The following is a 15,789-nucleotide window of genomic DNA, read 5'->3' as shown; positions in this document are numbered from 1 at the left end:
AAACCAAAATGTCACCAGTTAAATTCCCAGTCAAGGCACCTGCCTGGGTTGCAGGCCAGGACCCCAGTAGAGGGCGTGAGAGAGACACCGATCGATGTTTTTCTCCCTCTCTCCCGCCTTTCCCCCCCTCTAAAAATAAAGTAAAATCTTTTAAATAAATATATAAATAAATATTGCATTACTTTGAATGTCAAGTCATAATCATAGTTTTTGCATATATTCCATTTAGAATTTGGAAGTAGGAAAATAAATTCACTATGTCGATTTTGACTTTGTAATTAATTAACTGACTTGGAAAATATCCTATGTATAAAAGGAAACACTCATTTTTTTTTATAATCCTGGTTACTAAATTAATGAAACCATAATTCCTTATAACTACTGAAAGGACTCATTTTTAAAAATTAGAAAACAGAACTATGTGTTTTCTAAAATTTTAGAGAATTATGTTGCTATAAAAAAGCTTTTATCTAGTTAAACAGAGTACTTTAATTATCACTTTACTTTTGATATTAAATGACACAAACCCAAAGAATGGCCTTTAAAACTGTATCATTTTCCATCCTTGATTCTCAAAAACACAGATTAAAAGAAAACAATATCCATAAACTAGTACACTGGTGAGAAGCTTAATTGTGTGTGTGTGTGTGTGTGTGTGTGTGTGTGTGTGTGTGTGTGTACACTCATACAATGTTAATAACAGGAAAAAATGGGTGTGGAGTATAGGGAACTCTGTACTATCATCACAATTTTTCTGTAAATCAAAAACAGCCCTAAAAACTAAAGTTTACATTTAAAAATAAATTTTAAAAATGACAGAAAGTGGTAGATTGTGGAAATCATGAATATGAATATATTAGAAGAACGGAAAAACAACTACACTCACATGGATGGGTAGTTGGAGCTAGGAATAAAATTTTCAATGATAGCCTCAAATATGAATTCATCTCAACCTGAGAGAAGTGAAGAACCAGGTTAAATGACTAAATGACTCTAGTGATAAAGACTGTCAGATCTTCGTGAAGATGCTGAATTAAAATCTTTTTCAGAAATGAGAGAATGGGAAAAAAACTAATCCTCAAAATTCAAGCTTCTATTTTGGGTGTTGGGTTCTCAGATGATTTTTACATTATTTAAAAAGCTAAATAACCATGAAAATAATCCTTATATGGCCAAAAATTAGGAACACGAGTATGAGTAATCCGACTGAAAAGTCAAATTCTAATTATTAGTTTATATGTGATTTAAAATATACATATGCGGGGCTTCCAGTCAAGATGGTGGCATAGGCAGACATGGTTCACTTCTTTTCACAACCACATCAAAATTACAACTAAAAATATAGAACCATCAGAACCATCAGAAATCAAGCTGAATGAAAGTCTGACAACTACAGAATTAAAGAAACCATGTCCATTGAGACAGGTAGGTGAGGCGAAGATGCAGAACAGGCTGGTCTCACACTGATGTGTGGAGGATAAAAATTCAGGAGGGATTATCTCCAGAACAAGGAGACCCAGCCCCACACAAGGCCACCCAGCCCAAGGTTCCAGTGCCAGGAACATAAATCCCCAAAACTTCTGGCTGCAAAAACAAGAGGGGATTGAGTAGGTGGAGAAACTACTGGATCTCCAAGCAGTTCCTCTTAAAGAACCCACATATGGACTCACCTACTCACTCACTCCCTCTGAGCTCCAGCACCGGGGTGGCAGCTTGAAGGGCACCAGTGGCATGCTGGGAGAGACAGAAGTGTCTGGCATTGGGGCAAGCAGAGGCCATTGTCCCCTTTCTGAGTCCACAGAGCCAGAAGGCTGGTGCCACATATGAGACTCCATCAACCTGGATAACACTGTTTGATCCTCCTTGGAGATCCCCAGAGACTCTGCCCAACCCAAAGTGCCTTTCTATAGGAATAGTGGGTCTTGCCTCCTGCTTCACAACTTCCTAAATCCTATCAAACAAGCAACAACGGGCCTCAGTAAGCTCCAGGCCAGGCACTAGCAGCAGCCAGATTAGTTTCACAAAGCTTGGCTTTGCCTGGGAATCTCCAAGCCTAGCACAAGTAGCAACCTTCTCAAATTGCTTCATAGCTCAGGAAGGCCAGCCCCGGGCAAAACACAGGCAGGGGCTGACCTTTGCCTGCACCACCCAGGAAACCCCAGGGCCAACACATCCAGTGGATAGCTACAGACCACATACATCAGAGCATCACCAACCTGCCCCTGCACAGCTGATCCACTGCAGAGGGTGGAGATTAGTGATCAGTGATCACAGCCAGTCTTTGCAGCTGACTGGCCTGGGTAAATCTCTCCCACTGATTTGCCAACAGCAACCAAGGCTCCACTACAAAAGGAGAGTGTACTCAGCCCACACAAAAGGTGCACATCGAGTACCCAACTTGGATGACAGGGAAGGCTGTGCCACTGGACCCTTTAGGACACTCACTACATTAGGCCACACTACCAAAACACAGAGTCAAAGCAGCTCTGCCTAATACATATAAACAAAGACAGGGAGGCTGCCAATACGAGGAGACAAAGAAACATGGCCCAAATGAAAGAACAGATCAAAACTCCAGAAAAAGAGCTAAACGAAATAAAGATAAGCAATCTATTAGATGCAGCATTCAAAACAGTGGTTATAAGGATGCTCAAGGAACTTAGTGAGGACCTCAGCAATATAAAAAAGATCCAGTCAGAAACGAAGGATTCACTAATTGAAATAAAGAACAATTACTGGGAAACAACACTAGAGTGGATGAAGCCAGAATCAAATCAATGGTTTGGAACACAAGGAAGAAAAAAACAACCAATCACAACAAAAAGAAAACAGAATCAAAAATGTTGAGGATAGTATAAGCTGCCTCTGTGACCAGTTTAAGAGGTCAAACACTCATTTCATAAGGGTGCCAATAGGAGAAGAGAAAGAAAAAGAAATTTGAACTCCATTTGAAAAAATAATGAGACAACTTCCCTAATTTGGCAAAGGAAAGAGACATACAAGCCCAGGAAACACAGAGAGTCCCAATCAAGTTGAACCCAAAGAGAACCACAACAAGACACACCATAATTAAAATGCCAAGGATTAAAGATAAAAAGAGAATCTTACAATCATCAAAAGAAAAGCAGAGAGTTACCTACAAAGGAGTTCCTGTAAGACTGTCAGCTAATTTCTCAAAAGAAACTTGTCAAAGGGATAAAAAGCAAGGACCTACAACCTTGATTACTCTATCCAGCAAAACTATCATTTAGAATCAAAGGGCAGATAAAATGCTTCCCAGACAAGCTAAAGCTAAAGAAATTCATCATCACCAAGCCATTATTACATGAAATGTTAAAGGGACTTATTTAAGAAAAAGAAAATGATCAAAACCATGACCATTAAAATGACAACAGGTCTACCTGAGCAATATGGCTGCTGCCATCTGGAGGATGAGTTAGCACCGGGATCCCTTCGGCTACTCTCTCAGGTCTCTCCCCAAAGCCTCCTTCCCCAGTTTCTCCTCTTGCATCTCCAGCCCACTGTGCCCCCACCTTTGCCGGAGCCCAGGTGTTTTGTTCTTGGGTGCTTCAGGTGGAGTTGGTACCTTAGCTACACTGGTAACGAAAGCACGAAAGGCTCATATGACAACAGTTTGCTCTCAGGATGCCAGTGAGCTTGTAAAGAAGCCTTGAGCAGATGATGCAATTGATTACTAATCTGGAAATGTGGAAGAACAGTTGAAATCTTTAGAACTGTTTGATTTTATCCTTGATAATGTTGGTTCAGTATCCACCGAAACATGCGCTCTAAATTTACTCAAGAAATGGTCAGGAGCCACATATGTGACCTTGGTGACTCCTTTTCTCCTGAACTTCTGAACATGGACCTATTATTGGGCATAGCAGACAGCATGCTGCAGACTGGCGTCACCATGGGTTCTAAGACATTAAAGCATTTCTGGCAAGAAGTCCATAATCACTGGGCCTTTTTCATGGCCAGCGGTCCCTATTTAGATGACACTGCAAAACTGGTGGATGAGGGAAAGATTCAGCCAGTTATTGAAAAGACTTTTCCTTTTTCAAAAGTTCTAGAAGCCTTTCTGAAAGTGGAAGGAGGACATGCATGAGGAAAGACTGTAATTAATATCATTTAAATAAATACTCAGTTTGGTGATTAAAAAAAAAAAAAGACAACAAACCCAAAACTATCAGCAACTGAATTTAAAAAATAAAAACAAAACCAAAAACAAAAAACAAACTAAGCAAACAACCAGAACAGGAAAAGAACCACAGGTCTGAGGATCATTTGGAGGGTTATCAGTTGGGAGGGAAAAGGGCAAAATGGTTCAGAGATTAAGAAGCCCAAGTGGTAGGAACAAAATAGGGGGATGTTAAGAATAGTATAGGAAAGGTAGAAGCCAAGAACTCACGTGCATGACCCATGGACATGAACTAAGGGGTGGGGGCGGGGGGGGATCACTGGAGGGCAGGAGGGTACCGGTTGGAGGGGGGCAAAGGAAAAAAACTTTTGGGACAACTGTAACAGCATAATCAATAAAACATACAAAAAATTTTTTAAATTTAAAAGACATAAAATATACATATGCATATAAATTAATAATGTAAAAGTTTATATAACCAAGCTGGTCAAAAACTTTAAATTTTCTCAATGATAAAATGTTTCACTTTGTATTTAGTTGGTTTATGCTCAGGCATCTTATGGTGATATGCTCAAACATAACGTGTAGTACATTCATCACAAAGGAATCAACGTATCCTGAGGAAGAAGGCTAAATTAAAGCTTTGGTTTAGACACCATCACCAAGCAACCTCACTCACTGAACAAATATTTACTAAGTACCTACCTATGTACTAGATACTATTCTAGGCATTTAGGATACACAAAAAACAAGACTCCTTCCTCATGGAGCCTATATTCTAGCAAGGAGAGGAAGACAGCAAACAATAAACATAATAAATAGATGAATGCGACTTACATTATAAAATATGCATTATGAAAAAAGAAAAATTAGAATAGAATAAGGGTGACAGAAGGAAGATGGATAGGTTGTAACGGTAAATAGGCTGGTCAGGATAGGCCTCATGAAGAGATATTTTGAGGAAGGTGAGGGAGCTTCCCATACACAAATATGGGGGGAAGGACATCAAATTACCGTATTTTCCCATATATAATGCGCACCACCATTTTGTGAGTATTATCCATGGAATATTATACCCATGTATAATGCACATTCTTACTTTCCCCTCAAAACTTTGGGCAAAAAAGTGTGTGCATTATACATGGCAAAATATGGTATCTAGTACTATATTTAGGTTTATGTCCAAATAATTCCTCCAGCAGAAAATGTAAAAGTACATCTTCTATTACTATAATAATATTAAAGCACCTTGCATTTGGATTCAAATATTTCTACAGATAAATACATTCCTTCATACCTTTTTCATTTCATTTTCTAAATTTTCCTCCTCTTGACCTTCAGACAGCCTTCTCCTTAAGTCAGCTATTTCCCTCTCTGCAGATTCTCGATATTGTGCCCACTGTGCTCGCTCTTGCTCCAGCCGAAGGTGGAACTGGTGCTCATAGTCACGAACTGTTTCTACAAGACATCACCAAATATTTAAAGTCTAAACAGTCTAAAAAAAAAAATGTTCTGACACACTAAAATTTAGGTAGTTCTATTAAAAGCTTTTGCCTAAGTTCTGGAAATTTTTTAATTCACTAAAAAAAGCTAAACTACATTTCTAGTTCTTACTATGTGTAGAAATTTTGCTAAGCGCTTTAAATCATCATCCCTAATCTTCGAATAAACCTGTGCCATATTATTTTACAGATGAGGAAAGCTTAGGAAAGGTTACATACTCTGGCCAATGTTTGCTTTTCTGAGGCAGACTGAAGGAGGGGAAGCCACTTTTCAGCCATGAAGCGAATGAGATTGAAACCACATATAAGGATGAAGGAACAGAATGACTGAAGGAGCCTGGAACACTGGGGACATCGTGGAACCCCTGTAACCAGCTCCAGGTCACCTACCTCTGGATTTCTTTTTCTGTAAGTAAAATGAACTCCTATTTGTGTAATCCATTATAGTCAGCATTGCTAGAGTCTCACAGTAATCCCTAGGTAATAGCCACAAACTCAGAAGTAGAGCTAGACTTAACCTGACTTCTTGCAAATAGCACTAAGGCAAAAATGACACAAAACTGCTAAATTGGGGAGAAAAAATTATCACTATCTCACATTTATAATAAAACTAATTTTGGGAACCCAAAGATTCAGGGGCAACATCACTTCAATATCACTTTCTCAGAAATTGCAGGAAATAATTAAGCACTAGTGGCAACAGCAGATAGAGACTAAATTACTTCTCTTCCTTTAGACCAAGGGTCACAAGCCAGCAGCCCATAAAGCCTATCATAAAGCCCACAGGCCATGCTATCATAAACTGCAGTGAAAATTTCATACAAAAATCCAATTTTTTCTTAAAAATGTAAAAGATATGACAACACTGGACTGGATGGGCAATAATGAGTTGTAACTACTACGTTTACATAGTAAGTTTACTCTTTGCAAAGGAGGTCTCTCCAGTCCTACAGACTCTCTGTGCCCATACGGCTTTATTCATTAACATTACTTGCCTGACTCTCGTAAGAAAATCCACTTTGAACCTTATGAAGACTATAGTTCTCATTTAAAGCTCTATCTTTGTACCACTCTCATTATATTGGGTTGGCCAGAAAGTCCATATGGTTTTTTCCATAAAATAAACAACATTTTTTGTTTTCACCAGTAACTTTATTGATTTGGATATTTTGAGCATGCCAGCTATCTCCCTTGTGGTATAATGTTGACTGTTCTCAATTAATGTCTCAATTTAATCATTATCAATTTCAACTGGTCTACCCGACCGTGGAGCATTGTCCAGCAAGAAATGTCCAGCACAAAACTTCACAAACCGCTTCTGAAACACTGTCACAGTCACAGCACCTTCTCCATACACTGCATAAATCTTTTTTTTGCATTTCAGCTGCATTTTTACCTTTCTTGAAATAATAAAGCATAATATACTGAAAATGTTGCTTAGTTTCTTCCGTCTTCAATATTAAAATGGCCTCACAAATATTCACCAACTTTTGAATTTTTTTTTTAAATGCACACCGACATGACAGCTATCACAATACAATCTAACAAAATGGTTTCAAATGAAGTTAAAGACAACTAAGCGCTACTGGAGCCATCTTACAGAAAAAACAAACAAATTTTTTGGCCAAACCAATAATTCTCCATTATTAAATTTGTTATAGATACAGTTGATATACCCATATATGATATGACTGACTTCTCTTTTATTTTGAAGATGACACTATGTCTTGAAGATGGTATTACATAAAGCCACAAATGAAACTCTGAAAATGTTCTCAATCATCAGAATCAGATCTTAGAAAATTATAAAACAGATCTAACTTTCTTTTCCTTTACCTTTCATAACAGCCTGAAGTGAAGCAACTTCTTCTCTCCACTGTCTTTTTACTTCATCTATTGCTTCTTGCTTGGTATTCTCAGAGACTGTGGCAATGGCTTTAATGTTCTCCATCTCTGCTTGGGCTTCCCACAGCTGTGTTCGAAGGTGTCCCAAATCATCTTGTGCAGCTTGTAACACTGCATTTTGTCTCTTCAGATCCTCTGGGAAAAAAGTAAAGAACTTTCTGTTAATAAGGGACTCACATTTATCAAGCTGGCACTGCCATGAAGAAACAAAGCATCAAATTTATAATGGTAACATTGTAATGAAGAAGTTAAGCATTAAATTTGAAAATGTTAATAAAGAAAATAAAATCATTTTAATAAAGGTAAAATTTAAGGTATGCTGAGTATCATAAATAAATTATTAATTATGTAATCAGATAAGGATTAAGGCCTTAATTATAGACCTAAATTTAACCTTCTACCCACTGGCTGAATGACCTTACTTAACCTCCATCGCCTCAGTTCCACATCTACAAAATGGGGATAAACATTCCCATCTCAGAAGGTTGTTTTAACGATAAAACAATTTATTGAAAATGCTCACTAGTACAGTACCTCACACAAGTAAACACTCAAGAAATGGTTAATAAAAGAATCATGGCAGTTACAATATACAAGTTTTTAAAGTTAGAATTAATTTCTCAGTACTCCCTTACCACCTCTTAAACATTACCTGGTGTGTCTATGACATGATTTAAGCCTAGGAAGGGTATATGTTGGGCTAAACCATCTTCCAAAGAAGATGAACCTACCGACAGTACATAGGGATGTGTCTGTTTCCCATACCCTTAGCAATAATCACTATTTTCCATTTTCTAAAATTTCTGCCAACATCACGGGTAGAAAATGGTAATAGTTTCAACATTTATTAGTCTATTAATAGAGAGGTTGAATATCTTTTCATATAATTATTAATGACCAGTATTTCCTCTTTGGTCATATTCTCCACTTGTATTTATAATAAACTGTTTTTCTTCTAATTTGGAAGAAATACTTTATATATACTGGATATTAACTCTATTTTTTCTTACATAACTTTTCCCTGTCTGCTACCCTTATCTCAACTTTTTCTTATCTATCAACATCTAAAAGTTATGAGACATTTATGCAAAAGAACTGTTCATCTTTTCAAAGTCATCAATATCCTTCAGAGAAGAGTCAATAACTAAGTCAACTAGCCATAAAAGCAATTGGATTTGAGATCTAACTCTACTGAGTACCAGCTGTATGACTTTAAGGGAATCACAAGCAATTAAGCCAGGATATTGGAAAGACTCTTCTGCATACATTTCTAAGTATCTGAAAAAATCAAATAGATAATATTAATTAAAGTACTTTTAAAAGTTGTGAAGACATTCATGATTACCAATCACAAAAATTAACAACCTGGTAGTCTAAATAACAAGGGAAAAACTTAGTCATGCTAATTTTAAGTCACTTAAGAAATCTTTAGTCTCTCAACATCAGTTTCACATCATTTTGTCCCCACTATTAAAATATTTTGAGCCCTGGCTGGTGTGGCTCAGTGGATTGAGTGTCCACCTGTGAACCAAAAGGTCATGGTGTCAATTCCCATTAGGGGAACGTGCCTGGGTTGTGGGCTGGGTCCCCAGTTGGTATGCAAGAGGCAACTAATCAATGTATCTCTCACATATCAATGTTTCTCTCCCTCTCTTTCTCCCTCCCTCCCTCCCCCCCACTAAAAATAAGTTAATCTTTGAAAAAAAAGAGGAATATTTGAAACACTAGCCAGAGACAATTACAAGAACATTAATTGCAGAAAGTAATTATTTAAAGTATCTTGAAGGAAAAACTAACACTTAAGAAATTATGGTAAGTATGTAACTAAGAATGACCCAGAGACGAAGTAAAGACATAAATACATGAAACCAAAGAAGAAAAGTGTGCGTATGTACTCCATATTCTAAGGGTTAATAAACCGTTTTGGATAATGTGAAATAAAAGCAAAAGCATTATTTCTGAAATACTTTATTCATTTCTGAGACCTACAATTTTGTTGAGGCTCAAGTTTATATAATTAACACCTCCTCATCCCTGCAACTTTTTGACTTATTGGAAATCATCCAGAGCTATTCACCACAATGTTGTCAATTTGAACAGAAAAACTACAAATACCAAACCTAAACATTAATTTTTGGCGTGTTTCCATAGTTGAAAGCCATAAAAAGAGGATGAAGGAAGACTGGGTCCTGTTTTGGCTATTCTGGCTCCCTAGCTTTTTCATATAAATTTTAGGATCAGTTTATAAATTTTTACAAAGAAAACTGAGACACTAAAGACACTGCATCAAATCTGTAGATCAGGGGAGTTCGCCAATATTAAATCTTCCAATTTATGAACATGGTATGTCTCTCCAATTATTTAGTTCTTTTTAAAATCTTTAAGTATGTTTGTTTTCAGAGTGCAAGTTTTTGCACTTATTTTGTTAAATTTATTCTGAAGTATATTGTTCATTTTGGTGCTATTATAAATGGAATTGTTTCTTTAAAATTTCATTTTCAGGTTATTCATTGCAAGTATGATAGAAATAACAACTGGTTTTTGTATACTGATACTGCATCCTGCAACCTTTCTTAACTTGTATATTAGTTCAAAAAGTTTTTAGTGGAGTCCATACAATATTATATATTAAAAATGTCATCAGGGAATAGAAATGGCTTTATTTCTTCCTTTCCAATCTGAATTACTCTTACTGGGTGTGAGGGAGGAGGGCTAACTGCCCTGGACAGAACTTCCAGTCCAATGGTGAAGAGAAGTGCTGAAAGTGAACATGGCTGTCATTTTGTGAGGTTAGTATTACCCTGATTACCAAAACCAACACAGGTATCACGAGCAAATAAAAACAAAAAACAAAAAACCTACAGATGAATATTCCTTATGCATATAATGCAAAAATCCCCAACAAAATACTAGCAATCTAAATTCAGTATTCAGAATTCTACACCATGAGCAATTTAAATTGTCAACGTTGACAATATGATAGAATTTACATCCTTCACATAGCTTTAAACTTGAAATAAACATATATTTAAAAGTTGGATGATCACTAGTCTAGAGCTGTGGTTCTCAAACCACAGTCATCTATGAGCTTAGTAGAAATGCAAATTCTCAGGCTCCTCCCCAACATACCATGTTCTAACAAGCTCTTCAGGCAATTTTTTTTTTAAAGATTTTATGTATTTTTAGAGAGATGAGAAGGGAGGGAAAAAAAGAGGGAGAGATACATGTGCAAGAGAAACCATCAATCAGTTGCCTCTCACACACCCCAAACTGGGGACCTGACCCGCAACCCAGGCATGCACACTGACCAGGAATCGAACCTGTAACCTTTCAGTTCAGAGGCCAGTGCTCAATCCACTGAGCCACACCAGCCAGGGCTCTAAGTGATTTTTATCCACATTAATGTTTGAAAGCCACCGGTCTAGAGGGCTGTGAAAAACATACCCTATTTTCCTAGCTCAGTATCCAAAATGTAAACCCTTTCCCTTATCCTTCAGATCAGGTCATTCATAATACGCTCTCATAAATCTGCTTTTTAAAAAACAACTCACAATTATTTAATATCTATTTTCCTCACTAAAGTTCAAGTTCTATGAGTTAAAGAAATACATGACTCTTGCTCCTTCTATATACGCAGCACCTGGACATAATGTCTGCCTCACAGTAGGTATTAAACAAATATTTATCAATAAATAATTGAACATGTGTTGGATAAATTTCATGAACTATCAGTTTTAACATAACATGGCTGAAGCTATTATTAGAATGCCAACAGTCCTGGGGTTATCTCTCAAGTATTAAGAGAACTGAAAGTCCTGTGTCCCAGAACTATAATAGCCCACTACTATATTAAATACCATCATTAAGGTTAAAAGAGAAGGAAAAATCTGAATAATACATTTTTCGCTTATTCTTCAGTTCCATTTTTAACCTTTACCTCTAAACAGGCTTTTATTATACAATGTAAGTACAAATAAAAATCAAGGTTTATTCAATGACAACTTTGTACTACCAGGAAACCTGACATTTTTAAGGCAGTTTTAGTATAGGGGTTATGGGAAGACATAACTTACCTTCTTTAGCCAAATATAACTCTTTAAATTTTGCTCTCTTTTGATTAAATTCTTGCTCAAGCTGCTGCTGTGCACGTAAAAATTCTGCATTAATTTTTTCCAATTCTGCTACCCGTTGCTGAAGAGAAACTGGAAAAGAAAGGGATATTAGTTAACATGTAATAACTTCCATTTTTAAGTTATTACAAGAATAAATTAGTATTCCAGCTGCACATATCTATAATGAAACAAGTAGTCAAGCTTCTTCCAAAGATCTAATATATTCTAGGAAGTTGTACTTAAAAAAAAAAAAAAAAAAAAGACACCTCTATTACACTTAATACACACATACCATGAATGAACCACATAAAGTGAAACAGCCTATATATGGAGACTCACATATGGCAAATTTCCCAAATAGAGCTTCTGAAGTCCCTTTATGTATCTGACAGAGAAGTGTCAGTCCACTTCTGGAACTGTTAAATATTAAATTATTTGGGCTATTTATCCCACAAATAAACCCACTGCCAATCTTGCTAGCTCCTGTTTCTCTTAAGTGTTGTTACAAGCAAAATTTAACAGGTTCCCCAATTAGGACAGCCATACCAACCTGAACCAATCTTACAATTTCAAGATGATTCATTACCATTATACTGAAATCATAATAAAAAACTATTTCATATAGAAAGGATACAGACCTATATATTCTGTTTGAACTCTCAGTTACTGGGAGATCATCTGGTTTTTTAAATTAATGTTTATTGTGGTGTGGCAGGAACTGGGACACATTTTTTTACTTTAGCAGCTCTACAATTTGGCTACAGCTGATGAAATGCCTATGCAGACCAAACCCAGACATTTTAAGGCTCTTCTGGTTCCAGCAAGGGGTGGAAAATCCAGAAGTCCAACCCCTGACCTCCCCCTTTGCCAGGACATCAACCCGGCCACAAAGCTATGACCCTAATCCCTCCAGGGGATACCTATCAGTACTAACCCCATTGCCTTGTTACCTAAGTCAGCAGAGGTCCCAGTTCCCTAACACGAGCCAACCCTAGATAAAGATGATTGGCCTGTAATTTTAACCATGACCCATGATTATCTCTAAAGGTCCTCCCTGCCCTCAATCCATTACTCAGTTTAATTGAGAGCTAATTTTATAATACATAGAAAAAAGACTGGAAAAAATGCACCAATGATTTATCTATTAGTATTAGAAGTATGACTCATTAATTTCCTCCATGTGCTTTTCAAAATTATCTACAACTCCTTTGATAATAAATAATGATCTAAAACCAGTATTTGTTTATTCCCATTACATCTTCAGACTACCCTCACTACAGATATAACAGTACTGATGCAATTTATGGCAGAATAGAGAAAATGATCATGTCATTAAAGGTGGCATCTAGTCATTTGAACATCTTATGAAAAAGAACAGAAAATCCGCTAGAATGGAGAAATGTGCAGTTTTCTCATATTTACCATTGGAAATCACAGAGGAAACTTGTTCTCTGTGCTATTTATTTCTCTTGTATTTTTACTGTCCAATTCCAATTGTTAAACAAGTTTTCCACTTAACACTTTAATATTACTGATAGCTACTGCATGAGGTAGAGAGGGACTTCATTCCTACTTCCACCAAAATACACATACACAAAATACCCATACCTTTCAACATAATATTTATATTTAGAAAAGGAGGCTAATGGATCAATAAAAACTAAAGTTCAGCCTCTAAAACTGCAGACACGATGAAGTGTTTTGTCACTACTCCCAGTCCTGTCCTGGCTCCGACCCACAGTCCAGATGAAGTCCACACCCACAGATCTGGCTGCCTCTCTCCAGGTTTCAGGACAGTCTTCAATTCCAGGAATCATGATTCCTTTGAGGGTATAGCAGGTAACTCCCTTATTCCCATTTTTCTTAATTAAAATAGTTTTAATTTACTTCAAGTACTTCTAACAGTTCTACAACACAGAAAAAGACCAAAACTACTGCTTTTTACAAGAATGCCTCTACTACTATATCTAGAAAAATCAATTCAACTTGCATAAAACAGCAGGAAAGTTACAAACAGGCACATCCTAATGCGTTAGCAACCAACTACAAATGAAATTGAAAACAGCTCTCATTACACAAAATGCTGTATTATTTTTCTAACATGTAACTAGTAAGTAGTTCATAATAATTAGCTGATAGTTGATTAAAAGTTACTTAGCCTGGCATATAGAAAAAAATTGTCAGCTATAACTATTAAATTAGTGGTATTTATTTAGTAAATAAAGGAAAAAAGCAGAGTGATCAAGTGACTTGGTACATAGCCACAAAAGACCAGAAGTCACTTCCAATCTTGTGATCCTGACTCAGTTCCATGCTTACGCTTCCAGCTCATACCCTTCTCTATTACTGTTTATCTTCAAAGCATCATGGACAAATTAACTAGTGTGAATGTTAACTTTCAACAATATTAAGCTTTCTATAACTTAGTAGCTGAGAGCTCTCAGTATACCAGCCTTCATTAAGCATTCCACGCATTCTTTATATTGTTACCTTTATTTAAGTAATAATAAAAAAAAGGAAACTACCTTATACAATGGCTACTTTTAACGCTTTTCCAAAAGGAAAAATGAATAATAAAATGGCAATAAATATGTACTTATCAACAAATGAATTTTAAAAAACACACACACAAGCAGAAAAGAAACAGGTTCATAGATCCAGAGGACATTTTGACAGTTGCCAGATGTGAATGGGGTTCAGGGGATAAGAGAAAAAAGTGAAGGGATTAAGAAGTACAAATTGGTAGCTACAGAATAGTCACAGGGGTGTAAAATATAGCACAAGGAATATACAATAATATTGTAATAACTATGTATGGTGTCAGATGGGTATAAGATTTGTCAGGTTGACCACTTAGAAGTCATACAATGTCTTATCACTGGGTTGTACCCCTGAAACTAATATAATATTGTATGTCAACTGTAACTAAAAAATAAAAATTATTTAAATTTTAAAAATGTCTAAATTAAGTAATTTAAGAAGGATGAGAAAAAGAAAAACAACATGGTCAATAAATGAAGGAAAGACTCACTAATTCTCAGCGATAGCTTCTTCCCTAATTTTGATATGAATGGGAGAATATATAATAACTTAAAAACATTTTTAAGCCCCAAGCTGTGTCCTGCTACTACATTCTTCTAACCCTTGTACTAAATTTGATGAAACAAACAACAGGAGCAGGGGAAAAAAGCAATTTAGGTCAAATATTACTACAATGAGAATCTTTTTGTTTAAAGGTGTTTAATATCCAAAAACACCTACTTCAAGCAAAAAAATTTTAAAAAAAGGAGAGAGAGAGACAGAGAAGATACTCTGGTGGAACAAAAGAATCTGAACAGCTCCAGTGGAACTGAAGTCTTAACTTGTGTATCATTTGGTTTTAAAATGACACTTTTAAGTATGGAATAATATCAAGACAGAAAAATTATATGAATTTAAAAGAACAAGATATGAAATTATATGCACTATAACGTGAACTATGGGGGGGAAAAAAAAAACCCACACAGAAAAAGCCTGGAAAGAATATGCCAAATTATACTGAGGGGCTGCCGCTCTGAATCAAAGGGTAATTAGAAGAACAAATTACACTGATTGGATTTAAAGGTAATGAAGTACTTCCCTTTTTCAGTTACAATGATAATTTTCTTATTGCTCTATTTCATTAGTTCTGCTCAGTGGTCTTAAAATATTTTAAAATACTAATCATTTTTAAAATTACACTTATATAGTTCCTAGCTGGGTAGGTCTGTTGGTTAGAGGAGCAGTCCCCAACCTTTTTGGCACCAGGGACTGATTTTTGGAGACAATTTTTCCAAGGATGTGGCGGGGCAGAGGGGAGATGGCTTTATATATAGCCTGCTACCAGACGCAGCTTAATTGTCCCTTGCCACTCACTGATAGGGCTTTGATATGAGTCTGCAAGCAACTGATTTATTATTATGGTCTCTGTGCAGTCAAACCTCTCTGCTAATGATAATCTGTATTTGCAGCCGCTCTCCAGGACTAGCATCACCGCCTCAGTTCCACCTCAGATCATCAGGTGTTAGATTCTCACAAGTTTGCACAGTTCACAATAGGGTTCCTGCTCCTATGAGAACCAATGCTGCTGCTGATCTGACAGGACGCAGAG

At 36.4% G+C, this 15,789-nt stretch overlaps 1 protein-coding gene and 1 pseudogene across 3 annotated transcripts in view; one reads left to right on the top strand and one right to left on the bottom strand.

The window, feature by feature from the left end:
* The window catches only part of RABEP1 (rabaptin, RAB GTPase binding effector protein 1), a 109,426-nt gene that overhangs the window by 49,859 nt on the left and 43,778 nt on the right, over positions 1–15,789 (bottom strand). For all 3 annotated transcript variants that reach the window (XR_008529343.1, XM_054575837.1, XM_054575838.1), the window contains exons 2-4: positions 11,622–11,750; positions 7,480–7,683; positions 5,439–5,599 (exon numbers count right to left, since the gene is read on the bottom strand). Coding sequence is in view for 2 of the 3 variants with exons in the window: in XM_054575837.1 (XP_054431812.1) it covers positions 5,439–5,599; positions 7,480–7,683; positions 11,622–11,750 (494 nt within the window). In the remaining variant the exon portion in view is untranslated. The remainder of the gene's footprint in view (positions 1–5,438; positions 5,600–7,479; positions 7,684–11,621; positions 11,751–15,789) is intronic.
* Positions 1,410–4,395, top strand: LOC129072243 (reticulon-4-interacting protein 1, mitochondrial-like; annotated as a pseudogene).

This window comes from Pteronotus mesoamericanus, unplaced genomic scaffold, assembly GCF_021234165.1.
Source record: "Pteronotus mesoamericanus isolate MK-2021 breed Mesoamerican mustached bat unplaced genomic scaffold, CSHL_Meso_final contig_317, whole genome shotgun sequence".
Classification (NCBI taxonomy): Eukaryota; Metazoa; Chordata; class Mammalia; order Chiroptera; family Mormoopidae; genus Pteronotus; species Pteronotus mesoamericanus.
Note: the sequence above shows the minus strand (reverse complement) of the source record. Positions and strands in the feature narration are given on the sequence as shown.